General features: G+C 44.6%; 1 protein-coding gene across 1 annotated transcript; it reads right to left on the minus strand.

The window, feature by feature from the left end:
- Positions 1-4,914: 4,914 nt before the first annotated feature.
- Positions 4,915-14,319, minus strand: CCKAR (cholecystokinin A receptor). The gene is made up of 5 exons (XM_003927497.3): positions 13,982-14,319; positions 13,059-13,310; positions 9,395-9,656; positions 7,216-7,343; positions 4,915-6,216 (listed from the first exon to the last, which is right to left on the minus strand). Exons 1-5 carry the CDS (start codon positions 14,091-14,093, stop codon positions 5,672-5,674), a joined length of 1,299 nt encoding a protein of 432 aa, XP_003927546.1. The 5' UTR covers positions 14,094-14,319; the 3' UTR covers positions 4,915-5,671.
- Positions 14,320-19,127: the final 4,808 nt, after the last annotated feature.

Raw genomic sequence — 19,127 nt, forward strand, 5'->3', positions numbered from 1 at the left:
TTGCCAATCAACTGTCTCCTTTACCATGCATGACCGCACACTCTGCGCAAAAGTCCTCTTGATTGGGAAGGCACACCCTCCCCAAAGACACCAGGAAAGAACTGGCATCAAGGAATAACGCCATTCAAGTGGATTCACTCATTCACGCATCTACTCGTTCCCCGAAATGTTTACTGAGCACATGTTATGTTACGTGAACAATGCTAAGTGCTGAATAATGTGTACTTGTCTGACTTCTCTTCCTAGGCAAGAAGGAAGATCTGAAATTCCACACCCAGACTGGGTTTCCAAGACCTGAGGTTTGGCTTGGAGTTGCTGTGGGGCTGGCCCTGGGCTGTGGAAGCAGGTTTAGGAAACCAGGAGGCTGTTCGTGGGGGAGGGTGGGAAACCAGAGAAGTCAGAAACATCCAATTCAGGGAAGCAGAGGGAGGGAAGGGCCATGCTTGGAGCTGAGAGTCAGCCACGGAGGGTCAGCAGATGTAGCATGGGTTTGGGTGGCCCAGAAAGTCTCCCAGAGGTACCCAGAGAGGCCCTGAAGGAGAGCGGATGGATGAGAGGGGAGGGCCAAGGGAGCCATGTGGCTTCGATGACATTTATCACTGCTAATGAATGAACTAGATACTTTCGTATGATTTAGACACCTGGTGATGGTTGTTGACTGTTTCTTTAAAGGGAATGAGGGCAGGAGGCGCAAAGCTGAGGGATCTCATAGACCACAGGCTCCCAACCCTCTTCTATCGGTGTCTTCACATCATTCACAGGGTCAACACCTCCCATTGGTGACACCTTTTGAGACAGGAATAATACAGGATGGTCTCAGGAGAACAGAAAATTCCAGGCAGCAGTTTCACATGACTAGCAAAAGGACACTGTTAAAATAGCCATAGAGGCTATGGGCTGACAAGACCTCGGGGTGTGGACCAAGCTGGCTAAGACTGACTGCATACAGCATGGTGCTGGATCTGACCTAGATTTTACCTAGAATCTCCTTATTTGCTCATTAACATATTAAACACACACCCACCAGTGCCATGACAGTTCTGAGACCAGCTATATTTGGTATAAAAATGGGTGGCATGACAGTTTTGAGAGATCGCCTCCTTTTTCCCAGGAATCTTCATGAATATTCCACCCCTTGGTTAAAGCAACCCATAGAGTTCCCTGGGAACGGTGGCTCATGCTAGCACTTTGGGAGGCTGAGGAGGACAGATCACCTGAGGTCAGGAGTTCGAGACCAGCCTGGCCAACATGGTAAAACACCATCTCAACTAAAAATGCAAAAATTAACTGGATATGGTGGTGTGCCCCTGTAGTTCCAGCTACCTGAGAGGCTGAGGCAGGAAAATCGCTTGAACCCAGGAGGTGAAGGTTGCAGTGAGCTGAGATAGTGCCACTGTACTCCAGCCTGGGCTACAAGAGTAAAACTCCGTCTCAAAAAAACAAACAAACAAAAAAAGAAACCCATAGAGTAGAGGCAGCAGCCCCAAACTCCATGGTGTGTCTCTCTCTTGGGTATATCCGCACCCCCTTTTCTTGAGTATGTACTTTTCCTTTGGCAATAGATGTCCATACTTGCACTATTTTCTGACTCGTCCTTGAAGTCCTTCTATTGATGGTGTCAAGAGCCTGAACACAAGCTGGGATCCAGGTCCCACTGGCATTTGGGGATCTCCTCCAGCCCATCAGCATCACTTTGATTAACATTCACCCTCTCCCCTTGCACACATCAAGGAGGGGAGAGAAGGGGAGGCAGTGATGGCAGCAAATGCTCACAACCAGAATCTCGGGCGGGGATGCATCAGAGTTGCAAAAGGTCTTCTAGAAATTCTGCTATCATGCCCCTCCACCTCCCCAAGAATACACCTTTGCTTGTTGAGAATCACAGCTGTGGACAGAATGAGGGCGCTGGAAGCACAGGGCACAGCGGGAGTCAGTAACAGCGTTTATTGAACACACAGAGTGCGGAGTTCTGGGCGAAATACTGGAGGGAAATACAGCGGAGGTTCAGCAGCCGTTGTCAGCCTCATGAAGGTTGCATTTTATTTGAATGATGGGGACACCAGTTAAGCATACACAGATGTGTGTGACCAAGCCACAGAAATACATACATACATGCTTCTTCACGACTACAGACTTATGATGCGAGATTTCCACAGGAGCTGGGGTACAGGAAACCAGCGAGACACACAGCTTTACTGAAGAGCAAAGATACTAGTCTCCATTCCAGGATTCAAGTTCTACGGGCTACTCTGGGGATGAGTGGAAGCTACCAGAAGACACTAGAAAATACCAGAGAATGATGATGAATCTCTTTTCTTAGCTCTATTAGCCACTGTATTTCAAACTCAAAGTAGCATTCTACTTTAGCATAATATGAAGGCAGTTAATGTAAAGTTCTAGAATAAAATAGTTACTAGTACTAATGGAATAGAAAGTACTAGAATAGAATTATGCTAATTTTTTTAAAAAAGAGTAAAATCAGACCTTTTCAAAGGACAGACACAGTTCTAACAGTTAATACCCTTTAAAATTCTTTTTAAAACAAGCTTCTATATGTGAAAGACTTTCCAATAATTTAGGGGAACAGAGGCATTTTCCTGCTCTCTATCTGGCAACTTGTTCATATTTTATGTGCTTTTAACATTTTTAAATTTTTTATGTGCTTTAAAAGTATTTTAAGGTAGGGTTGCCGGATAAAATACAGGATGTATTTTAGAACGAGACGTGGTCATCCTAAAAAGTATTCATTGCTAATCTGAAATTAGAATTTAGCAGCTATTTTTAGTTTAACACGCCTTTGGAACTTCCAGAGCTTCCCAATAATGGGGGACCTAATTTATCTTCATTTATATGCTAACACTGTTAGAAAGGAAGACTTACTTCTCCAGCAGGAAAGTTGTGGCTAATGTAGGACTTACTCAAATATCAGACATTTTTATTTCTTACATCCTTTATCGTTGCCATTTTAGCAGTGCGCATTCGAGTCTGCTGAATTTTTACCTTGAAACTTTTGACTGAGGTGGCTAGTGATAGACGGTAAAATTAGATTGCAGTCGGAGGAACAGTCCGGCTTGAAAGGTCTCCTATACTAGTCACAAACTCAAGAATTCCTTCTGTTAGCACATGACAATCCCCGCTCCAAATTCCAGGTAGCAGTTTCACATGACTAGTAAAATGAAACTGTTGAAATAGCCATAGAGGATATGGGCAGATAAGGCCCCGAAAACCAGGGTGTGGACCAAGCTGGCTAAGACCCACTGCATCCAACATGGCGCTGGATCTGACCTAGATCCTCCGAAAATGTGACACTCACGTCTTTTTCCGTTACACATCTGTGATGCGATTCATCATCATTGCTTGTCACTCTTCCCTTTTCCCCTTCCCACAATGAATTTTTTGGATAACTGAAATCCTTGTGTGCTACACAGAGCATCAGGTCTGGATCAGTGGTTGGCCATGACCCCATGGAAACGAGAAAAAGCAAAGCTCACTTCTCGGATACCTAGAGGCATGAAACTGTGAACAGTGGGGTTTTTTTGGTTTATTTCCTGCTTGCTTCCCACACTAGCAGGCAAACTTGCTTCTGTAAAACATGTTCATGTTTATTTGTGTAAGCAGACAGGACAACGTTGCTCTAAAAGAATTAAGAAAGAAGTGTTGGGGCCGGGCGCGGTGGCTCAAGCCTGTAATCCCAGCACTTTGGGAGGCCGAGGCGGGTGGATCATGAGGTCGAGAGATCGAGACCATCCTGGTCAACATGGTGAAACCCCGTCTCTACTAAAAATACAAAAAAGTAGCTGGGCATGGTGGCACATGCCTGTAATCCCAGCTACTCAGGAGGCTGAGGCAGGAGAATTGCCTGAACCCAGGAGGCGGAGGTTGCGGTGAGCCGAGATCGCGCCATTGCACTCCAGCCTAGGTAACAAGAGCGAAACTCCATCTCAAAAAAAATAAAAAATAAAAAATAAAAAATAAAAAAAAAAAAGAAAGAAGTGTTGGTAGACTGAATTGATACATACTGTTCTAGAAATGCACTTTCTGGTATCTGAATGTACAGCTTATATCTTATTTGAGATTTCGAAGTCAGAGGAGAGATATTTCAACACTAATTCTGCTAAGAAATGACATTCACATGAAACTTTAACTGTCATGAAGGAACGTAAAAGTATAATACTAGCTGAATTCCTGTATCTAACGACTATTGTTTTTTTTTTTTTTTTAAAAAAAAAACACCAAAGAGTGTGCTTCTATGTAAAGAACATATTTTGTGTTTGGTTTACATGTATACATACAATTAACCAGTTATTGGCAAGTGTACAGATTGCATTTAAAGGCATAGGCAGCTTTGACATTCAAAAACTATTTGTTAACTGAGTCCAGGTATGCCAGTTTTCATTCTGGGACCAACTATACGTGCTTCTACATTTGGTCAGGTACATGTAACTTACAATGCTCCTTTGTTCCTGGAGATCTTTTCTAGGAAAAAGGAAGTGTAGATGAATGTGAGAAATTGAGTTAAGGCAAAGAAGCCGTAAGGTTTAATGTCATCATACAAAGGAGAAACTAAGTAATATATATCATTAAAATAGAAAAAAAAAATCCCCTGCATCTTCTGACACTTAACATTTCTTATAGTAAGATAGTATTCCATCCAGCTATTTGCCATGTACTCTTTTCTCTGTAGAAATGCTCAATTCAAGGCTGGGCGTAGTGGCTCATGCCTATAATTCCAGCACTTTGAGAGGCCAGGTGGAAGGATCACTTGAGCCCAGGAGTTTGAGTCCAATCTGGGCAGCATGGTGAAACCCCAACTCTACAAAAAAAAGAAAAAAAAATGCAAAAGTTAGCCAGGCATGGCAGCACATGCCTGTAGTCCCAGCTACTATGGAGGCAGAGGTGGGAGGATCACCTGAGCCCACGAGGCAGAGTTTGCAATAAGCTGAGGTGGTCCAACGGCACTTCAGCCTGGGTGGCAGAGCCAGCCCAGCCTCAAGAGAAAAAGAAACATTAAGTTCAAAATTCCATCTTTCAGACATTTCTTATGCTATTCTGACGTCAACTAGCTTATGACTCTGAATATTTCTGGCCAACCTCGAGATGAAGAAATCAGGCTGCCATCTTACCCAGGACAAAATGGCTAGAGAGGGTTTGCTTTGTGTTCTCTTTGTGGTTACAATGAGGTGGGCGGCTACAGCGGATGCAGGAAAGAGTGACTGGCTCCCTGCAGGCAGAGCGACCTCCATCATTCTGCATGAATGGAAAAAGCAGAGCATGGAAATGTGTCACAGGAGGCGTGAGAGCCCACCTCGGATGTTCTAGAAGGTTTTGGAGTTCAGCAGGCCCTCATCTCCATTCTGAACATGTGCTTGGCAACTCCCTATGCAGTCTGAACCCTGCTGGGCTCCTGCTCCTGGCTGCCAAGGTTTCTCCGATGGTGAGTGTTACTGAACATTTCTTGCTTTGCACTGCCTGGAAACCAAGTCACAGCCCCACTGGAGCAGTGCTCTGGAATCCAGATGAAGGCTGAAAAGCAAACTCTGAAGAGTTCCTGTTGGAGATGGAGCCTTCCCTCTCCATCACCTCTGCTTCCTTCTCTTCCTGATCTCTTCTTCCGTTCTTCCTCCTCCGCATTCTCCCCTCCTTCCTTCTGTGGTGGAGGGTCAGGGACAGCTCACTGAGGTGGCGCTGAGGCACTCATATGGCTGTAGGAGAACCTGGACAGGGAGGCCCCTGTCGTCCTGCCTTCCTCCTCCTCCCCCACCTCTCCCCTCGCCCCTGGGGGACCAGGATTGGGGCAGCAGGGGAAGGTGGCCATGAAGCCGAGGCGGAAGCGTTTGTTCATGAAGCAGTAGATGATGGGATTGACGCAGGAGGAGGTGTATGACAGGAGGAGGATGAAGGAAATGGGGGTCCCCGAGAGGCGGCGCTCCGCAGAGGCGGTGTCGTAGGCCCGCCAGGCGTTGGCGCTGAAGATGGGCATCCAGCACAGGAAGAAGAGGACCACGATGACGATGAGCATGCGGATCACTCGCTTCTTGGCCATCAGGTTGGCCGCGGAGCTGCTGCTCCGGATGCGGCTGGCCCTGCTGCTGCTGCTGCTGCTGCCGCCGGTGGACAGCTGGCGGAGCTCCAGCTTCCTGGAAGGCCTGGACTTCTGCAGGTAACACCCATCGCTGTCCTCATATCTGCCGCTGCTGCTGGTGCTGGATTTCCTTTCTGGGTGGGCAAGAGACATCACTCATTGTTGGGGATGGGTCGTGCCAGGTAGAAGGCAGGGAGCCCCCACTTCCCTCCATCAAGAAGGCCAAACCAAACCAGAACTGGAAAACGGCAATCTGGCTTTACGCTTACGTGGGTAAGCACTGGTCTATACAAGTTCTTCCTTTCAAGAAAAAGCTACTTAAAATGGATAGAATGTCCATCATGAAAATATTTTAGGCATGTAGGTTACAAGAAAAAAATTATTAAGGAATGACAATTCAGCCAGGGGCGGTGGCTCACGCCTGTAATCCCAGCACTTTGGGAGGCTGAGGTGGGTGGATCACCTGAGCTGGGGAATTCAAGACCAGCCTGGCCAACATGGAGAAACCCCAGCTCCACTAAAAATACAAAGATTAGCCGGGTGTGGTGGCAAGTGCCTGTCATCCCAGCTACTCAGGAGGCTGAGGAAGGAGAATGTCTTGAACCCGGGAGACGGAGGTTGCAGTGAGCCGAGATCGTGCTGCTGCACTCCAGCCTGGGCGACACAGGGAGACTCTGTCTCTCAAAAAGTAAAAAATAAAAAAATAAGAATACTTTGAAAATGTTCCAATAGGCCGGCCGTGGTGGCTCACACCTGTAATCCCAGTACTTTGGGAGGCCGAGGCGGGTGGATCACGAGGTCAAGAGATCGAGACCATCTTGGTCAACATGGTGAAACCCCGTCTCTACTAAAAGTACAAAAAATTAGCTGGGCATGGTGGCGTGTGCCTGTAATCCCAGCTACTCAGTAGGCCGAAGCAGGAGAATTGCCTGAACCCAGGAAGCGGAGGTTGCGGTGAGCCGAGATCGCGCCATTGCACTCCAGCCTGGGTAACAAGAGCGAAACTCCGTCTAAAAAAAAAAAAAAAAAAAGTTCCAATAAACTCTACATACACTCTGGGTATATCTATTTAAAGGATAGAAAACAAGCTTTTGTGCTCGTTCGACAGAAACACACAGCCACAAGATAGTTACCTTTAGCAGATTTCTTCTGGCTAGCCTCAAATTTTATACCCTGGTAGAGTTCCAAAGAGATTAATCCATATGCCACCATCATCACAATTCCAGGAACAAGAAAGAGGATGAGTAACAGGAAAGTGTGCCTAATGAAATCAAAAGAAATCCAATAACCAGCAACTTTAGGCCTTCAAACTAAAATGGGAAGGAATGAATAGGGTTTATGTTGATTTTTACTGGCTGGAGCAAACACATTAATTACTAGTATTTAATATCCTTGGCAACTTCACGTCTGGTGAGTAAGAGTCAGTCATTATAAGTTGTTTACTTCTTTTCTTTTTATAGATGAAGTCTCTGATAAAGGACTAGTTTAATTGGAAAAGTTTGGTTTAATACTGTGCTTGAAACAAGTCTATGTATTAAAAAGAACGTAAGCTTTAAAAAATGATGAGAGTATGTGAATAGCATTTCAATAACGCTGTTTTAAAAAAACCTTAAAAACGAGAGCTTACATTCATTTAGGATTTCTATGTGCTACATACTGAGATTTGACACATATCATTACATTTAACTCCCATAATAACTATTGAGATAGCTGCTATTGTCTTAATACCTATAGCAGAGAGGAGGAAACTGAGGCTTAAAGAGATTAAATAATTTGTCCAAAGTCACACAGCTGGTAGCAGAGGTGGAATGTGAACCCCCAAAATATGATTCCCAGAAGCTATGCCTTTAAGCATCACAGTATGCCATTTGCCAAACAACGGAATAATCAAAGACTTAGGCAGGGATGATGGAAACCTGTCTGTGTTTTACAAAACATGCCATTCTGGCTGTTTCTGACCCATAAGCAGCTCAGACATTTACATGGGCATCCGTTCTCCATGATCCCATGAAGCTGGCATAGTGGCATAGCCATTCTTGTGCCTGGCGGGGTAGAGCTATGCTTTCTCTAAACATCCTTGATTCCTGAGGAATTGCAGCCTCTTCCTTTATGAGTCTGGCCCCTAAATCGCTTCTGCAGTCTGGCATGTGTGAGGTTACACGATTAGGCCATAAAATTGTCAGAGGCTCATGGTGGCTGGGCCATTTCTCATTTCAATTTGACATGTTTTGATAAGATTCCTTTTCAAGCCTTGGAACTATCCCTCTCATTTGCAATGTAATCCCTTTGTGTGGGTGCTACTTGGTTGAAATGAAAGAAGGAAAGCAAAGAAAGCAGAGATGATCTCAGTTTGGGGCTCTAACTGAATGTCTAGTTCCCTGCTTCTAAAACATCCTTGGAATTGGTAAATAAAATACCCTGTAATTTGCGTAGCCTTTTTTATAATGACATTTTAATGCACATATTCTTCTTTGTGTCTTACAGCTGCCCAATGAGGTAGATGTTTAAAATATCCATATTTTTAACTCCTTATAGAGATAAGGAACCTGATGTTCAGAGAGGTTACGTGAACTGGACCAAGGCCCCCAGTTAGTAGGCAGAGGAACCAGCATTAGAACCTCGCCTTTTCATTTTTGGTAAAATGCTCTGGGTAAGTACCAGAGCTGCAGCTCTAAGAAAAATCATGAGGGATTTGAGACTCACTCCCTGCTCTGTTTTAATTCTTTAGACATAGAAAATCATGGCCAGGTGCAGTGGCTCATGCCTGTAATCTCAGCACTTTGGGAGACCAAGGTGGGAGGATCGTTTGAGTCTTAGAATTCAAGACCAACCTAGGCAATAGAGTGAGTGAGACCCAGCCTCTATTTTAAAGTAAACGTTTTATTAAAAAAAAAAAAAGCAAGAAAAGCATAGCTCTACAATTCATCTAGCCTAACCCTCCACTCAGCGTTGAAAAGCATACTGCATAATGATTAAGCACAGAGGCTCTGCCCCTTCCTTAGGTTTGCGAATTGGGAAACTTAACCTTTTCAAGACTCAGTTTCCTCAACTGCAAAATGGGCACGGTACTAATAATACCTACCCTAGAGTGTTTTCAGAGGACTGATTGACTTAATATATGCATGGCATATAAAACAGAGCTTGCTAAGTGTTTGCTATCATGATTGTCCTAGAACAAGGCTAGAATGACCTTCTCAAAAAGTCTCCAGAAACTGATCCCCCAACCACTCTGGGCAACGCGTCTCAGTTTTTCATAATATTACAAAACTATGTCAAGTTGTATTTTTTAAAATAAACACAATGCAATCTTACCAGGACTGCTGCATAACGTCATTTGGCAGTAGAAAACGGCACATATTCGCAGTCTGGTTGTTGTTTTTGGTAAAAGGCACCAAGTTGCTGTAAATGGGATACGGAGTCATGATGGTAAAAGAAAGGCACCAGGTAGCAGCAATCACCTTCAAAGCATGGGATTTCGTTTGCCAGACCCGGGACTGCAAGGGTTTGCAAATCGCACCGTATCTCTCTAGAGATATGGCTACCAGATTAAAGGTAGATACACTCACAGAGGTGCCTGGGAAAGGAACAAAGAAGCCGGTTATGTTAGCTCTGAAATCCAAAGTTTATTTGCACATTAGCTTCAACATATCTGATCTGCACAGGTTTGATATCAAAGGAAAACAATTGGAAGGTAAAGAAATACTGTGTATGCATATTTTTAAAAGACGATTTATTCTCAGCTGTGTTCCAGAATGGGTTTAAGGCAGTTAAAGAAATGAATTTGTTAATAGATCCCATCACCAATTTTTAATAAGTTTATTGAGATTTGATTTCACCTAACTCCTGCTTGGTCTCAAGGTGCTCATTAATTAATAACCAAGAGGATGAAATTCATTCTTGACCCCACCGAAGAGGTTTTCCTGAAATCTGAAAAGAAGCTCTAATGTCGAGTATGGTCTGAATAGTGAAGTTGACCTTAAAGACCTGAGATTCTCAAGGGCTCGGTGACCCTGAAAGGTCACTGTGATCTGAGCCGGAGGCATGAAGGCTTTTTCTAAAAATTTTGAGTACATACCGTTTTTAACAGTGAAACAATCTATATTTCAAAATGTAGCTTGTTGAAAAACATAAGTAGTAAAAAAGATGAGGGAAAATGCCCGGTACTATAACTAAGGTTTCTCTGGGTGGGGACCAAAGTCTCCCGACTCATTGTTTTTGCTTTTCTGTATGTTGCAGACTGAGCAAGCATCACCATTACAGTGAGAAAGATACCAAATACACCTCATTTAAAATCATGTATTTCTTGGCTGGGTGCAATGGTTCATGCCTATAATGCCAACACTTTGAGAGCGTGAGGCAGGCAGATCACTTGAGGTCAGGAGTTTGAGACTAGCCTGGCCAACATGGTAAAACCCCATCTCTATTAAAAATGTAAAAATTAGCCTGGCATGGTTGCATGTGCCTGTAATCCCAGCTACTGGGGAGGCTGAGGCAGAAGAATTGCTGGAGCCTGGGAGGCCAAGGTTGCAGTGAGCCAAGATCGCACCACTGCACTCCAGTCTGGACAACAGAGCAACACTCTATCTCAAAAATAAAATAAAATAAAATACATAAAATCATGTACTTCTTGGTCTCAGATGGACTATGGAAAAAAATAAAAATTAAAATCAAAAATAAATAACATCATGTGCTTCAGCATTGTCCAAAAGCTGAACTTCCATTATTTTTGTATTTGTATATGCGTACTTATTAAGATGTTATATTATTCCCTTAAAATCCCCTGTAGAGTCCTTCCACTATAAATTCTGTCAATTCTGTGATTGACATGATTTCTTAAATGAAATGAAACCATGATTTCTTATGAAAACATGAAACCATGTTTCTTATCAAAACATGAAGCCATGATTTCTTAAACCTCAGAATTCATACAAATTTGGGGGCAGAGGTCCGTAAACTGAGGTCCCTAGATTCTTGTTATGCTTATAGATATAAACTAATTCTCTGAAGCTATATCCAAAAATGTCATTTTTCTAGGGAGCCTAGCTCTAGCTTTCCTTAGTCTTAAAGGAGTCTATGACCCTAAACCATTAACTAAACACTCATCTGGGGATAAGATTTGCTGTGTTTTACTGGATTTGACCTTAAAGAGTTGATGACATTTAGAGTTGAGAGTATAGCCCCAAACTCTCTAAGAGTCATTTCTGCATAATGGGTCCTCAATTCTTCAATAACTATAAACTCACTGGCAGGCAGGCATTCTTTTTCTTTTTGTTACAAATTAGGAGCTAATGAATGTTAATTGTTAGTATTGAGGAGTTTGCAAAATTAAGAGAAGAACCTAAATGATTGGAACTAGAAATCCAACAAAATCATTATGGTATTGCAAATACTTTCAGAATGATGTTTTTCTTTTTGGCAAATACTTTTTTTTTATGGAGTTGAAATTTATATAACGTAAAATTAAACATTTCAAACTTAACAATTCTGTGGCACTCACAATGTTTTGCCACCGTGCAAACACCCATTTTAAATCTCCATTCACATTCTCTGGTTAAGACTCCCAAATAGTATTACCGTAAGAAATATATAGATGGGCCTCGGATGTCTACTGTGCTAGTTATTATTGCTTCATTTAATAATGATCATTTACAATAATCTTTTTCCTTTGTAACTTTTGTTTTGTTTTGTTTTTCAGGGGACTTGGACATGGATTGATACATTCTTGGTTTTTGGTAGCACGAGTGTCCGTAATTCATCACCATTTTGTCAGTGCGGAATTCCACTTCCTCAGCTGAGAAAAATGAAGACTTCTAAAGCTTTGAAGGCTGCCCTAGCCCAACTCAGTTCTGCATATTTTGCAAGCCTTGCGTCAGAACAAAAAATAATTCCCTTCTTATTTCCCACCTCTTCCCCTCTCCCAACTAGTTCTCAGAAAGGGCAAGGGAAAAGGCAATTTGGCATCTAGAGGGGACATTGAAATGTGTTTTTTGTTCGGCTTCAGGAGAACCACAACGGTTGGCAAACTGAGGCAGCATGCTCAGCACTGTGTAGCTATTAATCTGGGTTCAAATTGCAGCTCTGTGGCTCACCACCTGTGTGGTTTTAGGCACATTATGAATCTCTTTGTGCCTCTGTTTCCTCCCTTGTGAGACAAGGAAAAATCATTGTATTTACTTCATAGAGTGGTAAGTAAGATCATGGGAGTAAAGCACTTAGTATCACATCGGGTGCATAAAAGCACTAAAAACATTAACTGTTCTGATTTTCATTATCATCATTTTGATTGGCATATGCAAGTAGCTACATATCTCAGCCAATCAGAATCAGCTTAGTGACTCCACAGCCCCCAGGAACAATTCAACTCCTTATCTAGGGGCAGAGACCTTTCTCTCTCTCTCTTCCTCTCTGCCAGAGAACCTCCCAGCTTTTCAGAGAACGGGCTGGGAAGTGAATTCTAAGAAGAGAATCTGGAACTGTGATAGAACTGGTTTTCAAATAGTCCCGTTCCCAAGAAAACAAGAGAAACAATGACAAAGAACCCTCCTCCATAATCCTCACCCTCCCTAGAAGCCAGGACTCAAGTTGGATAGAGATCAGGACACAGTCAACAGCTTCCAGAAAGGGACAGAGGACAGAGCAGCCTTAAAGTCACTTTTGATTTCAAACAGAAGCAGGCAAGTCCCTCTTCCCTTCACACAGAAGCAAGCAAAATCCACTGCCTCTGTGTGTTTCCTATCGATTTGTTTCACTCTTAGAAACTGACCTCTGACATGGATGATGGGGACCGACTTGTGGTGAACGAGTAAGGGACCGTCAAGCCAGCCCCAGTGTCTTTGCACACAGCTGTGCACAGCCTGATGTTCTGCGTTCCAGCCCTCAGAGGACTCCTCTGCTGTGACTGTCGGAGGTTTGGGAAGGTCTGGGGCTGAGTGGGGCCTGGGGCAAGCTCCAGAAAGAGTCACCGGCCATAACTTACCCATGAAGTAGGTGGTGGTCTTGCAAACAGCACTCCCGAAGATGAAATCCTTGAGCAGGTTGGGGATGAGGTTGAACGGCATGCAGAAGAGGCAGAGCATGAGGTCACTGACAGCCAGGGAGAGGAGGAAGATGTTGGTGACCGTCCGCATCCGCTTGTTCCGAATCAGCACGGTGATGACCAGCGTGTTTCCCAGAACGCTGAGCAGGAATATCAAGGAGTACAAGAGAATCTGCACCGCCGGCTGCCACTCTGCAGAGAGTAACAGGAGCAAGACGGAGGGATGGAGGTGATGAGAGCGGAATGCTAAAACCGAAGCGAAGGGCGATTTCCTGCCGATTTCCCCCCCAACCGGGGGTACATCATTGGACCCACGACTCCTGTCCTGAAAACATTTTGCAGAAAGAAACTGAGGAAAGCAGAGACTGAATTATTTTGTTTTTGGAAGGTTGGTTTGTTAAAGGATCAGTCTGGTAATCACTTTTTTCTTAAGAACAAAGCTCCTCAAGTGAACAGTGATCACTTTCTTTCCTAGCTGCTAAGCATTATTTCGCTTTAATCACTTCACGCTGGGTTTCCCCCCAAGAAAAGGCAACAGCTGCGTGGTGACAGCGCCTTTTCTGCTGTGCTTGTAAGTTCAGGCTTTAACACTTGTACCCTCTCTTGCTTCACTCAGCTCTTCTTCCCGGCTTTTGTTCCCCTAAATCCTATTCATGAACGCCTAACTCTCCCATGGGGGACAATAAGAATCTTTGACTCTGTTCTGCTTTTTAATATCTTCTGCAAACTTCTGAACATATGACTTTATCCAGCCTTGCCTCACAATGACTTTATTATATATGGTTTTTATCAGCCTTGCCTTTGCTGATTTCTCCTGCAACTCAATAGTTTCCTGAATTAAAATAACAGCTTCTGACACTTACCTTTGGAAGGACGGGGCTGATCCAAACAGAAAAGCGTCTCATTTTCGAGCCCGAGTTCACAGGGAGGAGAGATGTTGCTTCCATTCACAAGAAGGCTGTCGACCACATCCATCCTTGCCTGCTGCTTTCCCCCAAGTGCTGGAGAGCTGGTGAATTGCTCACTCCCGTCTCATTCCTCTTATGACTGGAGCGTCTCCCAAATGCAACCTGGCGTGGAAGAGCAGGGAGGGAGGGATTTCCAGGTGTGGGCTTTTTCAGCCATTCCTAAAGGCGACTTGAGTTCACCACGCTCACTCCAGCTGGGCAAGCATTTGCCCTCCTGTTGTGGAAAAGGCAGTGTAAGCCAAGCCTGCTCCACCTTCACCCCCCACGCCCCCACCCCCCAACCCTTTCCTGGGCCAGTCTTAGGGCCCTGAGCACAGACAGTCTGGCTACAAGTTAACCCTTCTCAGAGTGTGGCTGCTTTTATACACACATGTGTACACATGCACAAACACACACACAAACACACACATGCTTCCCCAGTACTCCTCTATACCTGTTACCATCTCAGACATATGCAGAAGAACCGGCTGTGTGAGACAGGAACAATTAACACGTAACAGATCCGATAATGCAGACCATCAGGCCTAAAGGACAGGAGGGACTGTGTTCTACCTCCTTATAGAAAAGCAATTAGTGCCTTTTTAGCTTTGGAACCATGCCCGGTGGTGTGCGTGTGGCCAGAACTGCTGGGTGGTTGTTGTTACTAAACACGGTGTTATTTCTGTGGTCTCTGCCCTTGTTACCTAGAAGGATCGAGGCACTTTTGAACATAGGTACCTGCGTCCTTGTTACAAAAAATGTTAAGATTTCCTCTTCATTCATGAATTCATTCATTCAGCACGTCTTCATTGAGACTCAATCATTGCCAGGCATTTTTCTAGCATGTCAGCAAATAATGAGCAAAATCATTTCAGGTAGGAAGCACTACTAAGGAAGTAAAGCAGGGAGATGTGATGTATACAAACAGATTGGGGATGCTGACTTTATCTGGGGGACAGGGTCTTGCTCTGTCACCCAGGTTGCAGTGCAGTGGTGTGATCATGGCTCGCTGCAGCCTTGATCTCCCTGGCTCAAGCAAGTCTCCTACCTTAGCCTCCTCAGTAGCTGGGACTACAGGCACACACCACTAAGCCCAGCTGATTTTTTTTAGTTTTAGAAGAGAGGAGGTCTCGCTATGTTACCCAGGCTGGTCTCAAGCTCTAGAGCTCAAGCAATCCTCCTGCCTTGGCCTCCCAGTGTTGGGATGACAGGTGTGAGCTACCGTGCCTGGCCTGGGGCTGCTAATTTAGAAGGGCTGGTCAGGAGAGGCTTCTCAAGGAGGGGACTGTGATCTGAGACCTGAACCACAAGAAGGATGAAGTCAAGATCCAGGGGCAGCTTTTCCCAGGCAAAAGGAGGAGGATTTTTAGCAGAAGTAACAGCAAGTGCAAAGGTCCTGAGGTGAGAATGAGTGTGGCTCCATTGAGGTACAAATAGAAGCAGGAGTGAGTGAGGGGCAAACAGCAGGACATGAGATCAGAGAGAGGGACCAGCTCAGAGGTCTGGGTGTTCCATGAGGCTCTGTGGTGCTGGAAAGTCCCTCAACCCCCATTGCACAGATTACCTCCTGAGGTCACTCTTTGGAAAGCAGATGATAGTGGCTGTGGAACCTGCATTTCTGATGCGCTGCTTGGCTACACTGAGACTTGGTCCCTTTTGTAGATACCCATGGGGCACCTTGTATACTGATAATGCTTCCACTGGCAGAGCTGCATGCTACATCTTGCTGAGTCTCTGGCAGACACAGAGGAACTAACTGGCATTTTTACTGTCAATGTGGGGCTGGAATGACAGTGGTGCCTCTTTTCTTTGAAACCATGAAGACCACATGGTTGGGGGCACTTAGTCACAGAAACCAGAAGGGGAAGGGACATTGGAGAAGCTGTGGATGTCATTAGGAGGACAGGCTTTGGCATCAGACAGACTTGGGATCAAATCCTGGCTTCATTGGTTATTTGCTAGGAAATATTGGGCAAGTTTCTTCCTTCCTTCCTTCCTTCCTCTTTCTTTCTTTTATTTCTCTTTCTTTCTTACTTTCTTTCTTTCTTTGTTTCTTTCTTTTCTTTCTTTCTGTCTTTCTTTCTTTCCTTTCCTTTCCTTCCTTCTTTCTTTCCTTCTTTCTTTCTTCTCTTGCTCTGTTGGCCAGGCTGGAGTGCACTGGTATGATCTAGGCTCACTGCAAACTCCAACTCCCAATCACAAGCAATTGTTGTGCCTCAGCCTCCGGAGTAACTGGAATTACAGGCATGCACCACCATGCCTAATTAATTTTTGTATTTTTAGTAGAGATGGGTTTCACCCAGTTCCTGACCTCAAGTGATCCATTGGTCTCAAATTCCTGACCTCAAGTGATCCACTCGCCTCAGCCTCCCAAAGTGCTGGGATTACAGGCGTGAGCCACTGTGCCCAGCTTGGGCAAGTTTCTTAACCTAAGACTTGTTTCCATCTGTCAAATGGGGATCAAAATGATCTAATAGGTATCTGTTATGAAGATTGAATGATTAACTCAAGACAGTGTCTGACATACAAAAGATGTTCAATAAATCATAGCAGCAGTATTCAGAGCCTTCGTACAATAATGGCTATTTTCCTGTTACAAATGAGAAAGCTGAGGCTTCCAGTGGCCTCGTGCTTTGCTGGTGAGAACCAGTGGTGGATTTTCCCCTCCAGGACCCTGCAGACCCCATCCTCATGCCACTTTCCATGGTGTGGAGCTTTGCATCCTTATTCTAGCATTATGCAGCCTGTTTGGAGCCAGGGCTCTTGTCTCTACTCCTCCTTCCTGCCGTCAGTCCTTTTGGCTGAATCTTCCCTGTCTACAGATGATGGACCCCGCTCACCGTGCATTGACCCAGAGCAGCTGCGTTCTGATGTGAGAAGGGATGAGCATCCAGGGTTTTGGCTGCTGCTTCAACGGCTCCAGCTGGGCAGACATCACCAGCCCTTCAGGGTGCCTCCCGCTTAGGCTGGTCAGGCCCATCAGCAGCTGCTTCAAAGGCTGAGGGGACAGTGGCTCTGTAGGCCCAAGAACCAGAATAGCAGAGGGCTGGACATTGACCTGCTCTGAACCAAAATGGAGCCCAATGTGGGACAAGTTCCTCCTTTCTCTTCCCTTCTCCCTATTCTGTTTTCTCCCCCTGCTCATTGGTTGGCAGGAAGTGGGAGTGGGAGATGTGGTGGATGCTGCAACTTTGTGAACTCACGGTTTGGGGAATGGCAGCGTATTTGAGTACATTTTGCACAGACTTTACTGCACAACAGATTTACCTGGGTTAGTGGTTTAAAAATGGTGATTTTGGCCAGGTGTGGTGATTCACACCTGTAATCCCAGCACTGTGAAAGGCCAAGGCAGGCGGATCATGAGGTCAGGAGCTTGAGACCTGCCTGGACAACATAATGAAATCCTGTGTCTACTAAAAATACAAAAAATTAGTCAGGCATGGTGACAGGTGCCTGAAATCCCAGCTACTCAGGAAGCTGAGGCAGGGAAATTGCTTGAACCCATGAGGCAGAGGTTGCAGTGAGCCAGGATTGTGCCATTGCACACCAGCCCAGGTGACAGTATGAGACTGTTAAAAAAAAAAAAAAAGGTTATTTCCAGACTTTCCTCCTGGAGATTCTGATCCCTCAGCCCTGAGCCTGGAAATCTGCATTTTTATCCAGCATCCTTGGGGATTTGGAGATCACCTGTGAGGAAGGATCTCAGGGTCGCTTGTGAGAACGCTCCCTGGGAACCATTAAGAGGTCAAGGGGATGTATCAAAAGGCAGAAATTGAAGCCTGATCTTCACCCCTGGCTGGCTGGGAAGTGTGAACAAAGAAATTGTTTAACCTTTCTGAATCTCAGCTTGCTCATCTGTAAAAGAAAGACAAAATGCTACTATAAATAAAACAATACATGGGAAGAACTCAGAACCATGCCTGGAACATAGTGCTGGATACTAATTGTTATTATTAATGGATAAAATTAATTCTAGAGATGCTCTATTTATCCCATGATCACAGCCAGATTAAAAGTTTGTATTCATATCTTTAATACCCTAGCCCAATATCTGGCATATAGTATGTGCTTGGTAAATATGAATAAATAAACAGCAAGAATTAGAGGGGCCAATATTTCATTGCTTATTACACCCATTGATAACTGTGTTACATTGATTCCTTTTCTTGCCATCTCTGGATTTTTCACTTTGAATTTGTAAGCCCATGTGATATGGTTTGGTTGTGTCCCCGCCCAAATCTCATCTTGAATTGTGGTTCCCGTAATTCCCACGTGTGGTGAGAGGGACTGGATGGGAGGTAATTGAATCACAGGAGTAGGTCTTTCCCCTGCTGTTCTTGTGATAGTGAATAAGTCTCACCAGAATTGATGGTTTTATAAAGGGGAGCTCCCCTCCATATGCTCTGCCTTGCCTGCCACCATGTAAGATGTGACTTTCCTCCTCATTTGCCTTCTACCGTGATTGTGTGGCCTCCCCAGCCATGTGGAACTGTGAGTCCATTAAACCTCTTTCCTTTATAAATTACCCAGTCTTGGGTATGTTTAGCAGCATGAAAGCAGATGAATACACCATATTACCCAAGAGTTCAACTAAAGGAAAAAAGAATTGCAATGAAAGATTCCACCAGGCACGGTGGCTCAAGCCTGTAATCCCAGCACTTTGGGAGGCCAAGGCGGGTGGATCACAAGGTTGAGAGATCGAGACCAACCTGGTCAACATGGTGAAACCCCGTCTCTACTAAAAATACAAAAAATTAGCTGGGCATGGTGGCACGTGCCTGTAATCCCAGCTACTCAGGAGGCTGAGGCAGGAGAATTGCCTGAACCCAGGAGGCGGAGGTTGCAGTGAGCCGAGATTACGCCATTGCACTCCAGCCTGGGTAACAAGAGCGAAACTCCGTCTCAAAAAAAAAAAAAAAAAAAAAAAAAAAAAGAAAAGAAAAGAAAAGAAAGAAAGATTCCAAAGCACTTTCAAGGGAAAAGCTGTTGCATTTCAAGAGAGTCAGCCCTTGTTTCACTCCTCAACGTGCATTATGGTGAGTACTTCGTAAGTGCCAGGTGC

Source organism: Saimiri boliviensis, chromosome 3 (genome assembly GCF_048565385.1).
Source record: "Saimiri boliviensis isolate mSaiBol1 chromosome 3, mSaiBol1.pri, whole genome shotgun sequence".
In the NCBI taxonomy this organism is placed as follows: domain Eukaryota; kingdom Metazoa; phylum Chordata; class Mammalia; order Primates; family Cebidae; genus Saimiri; species Saimiri boliviensis.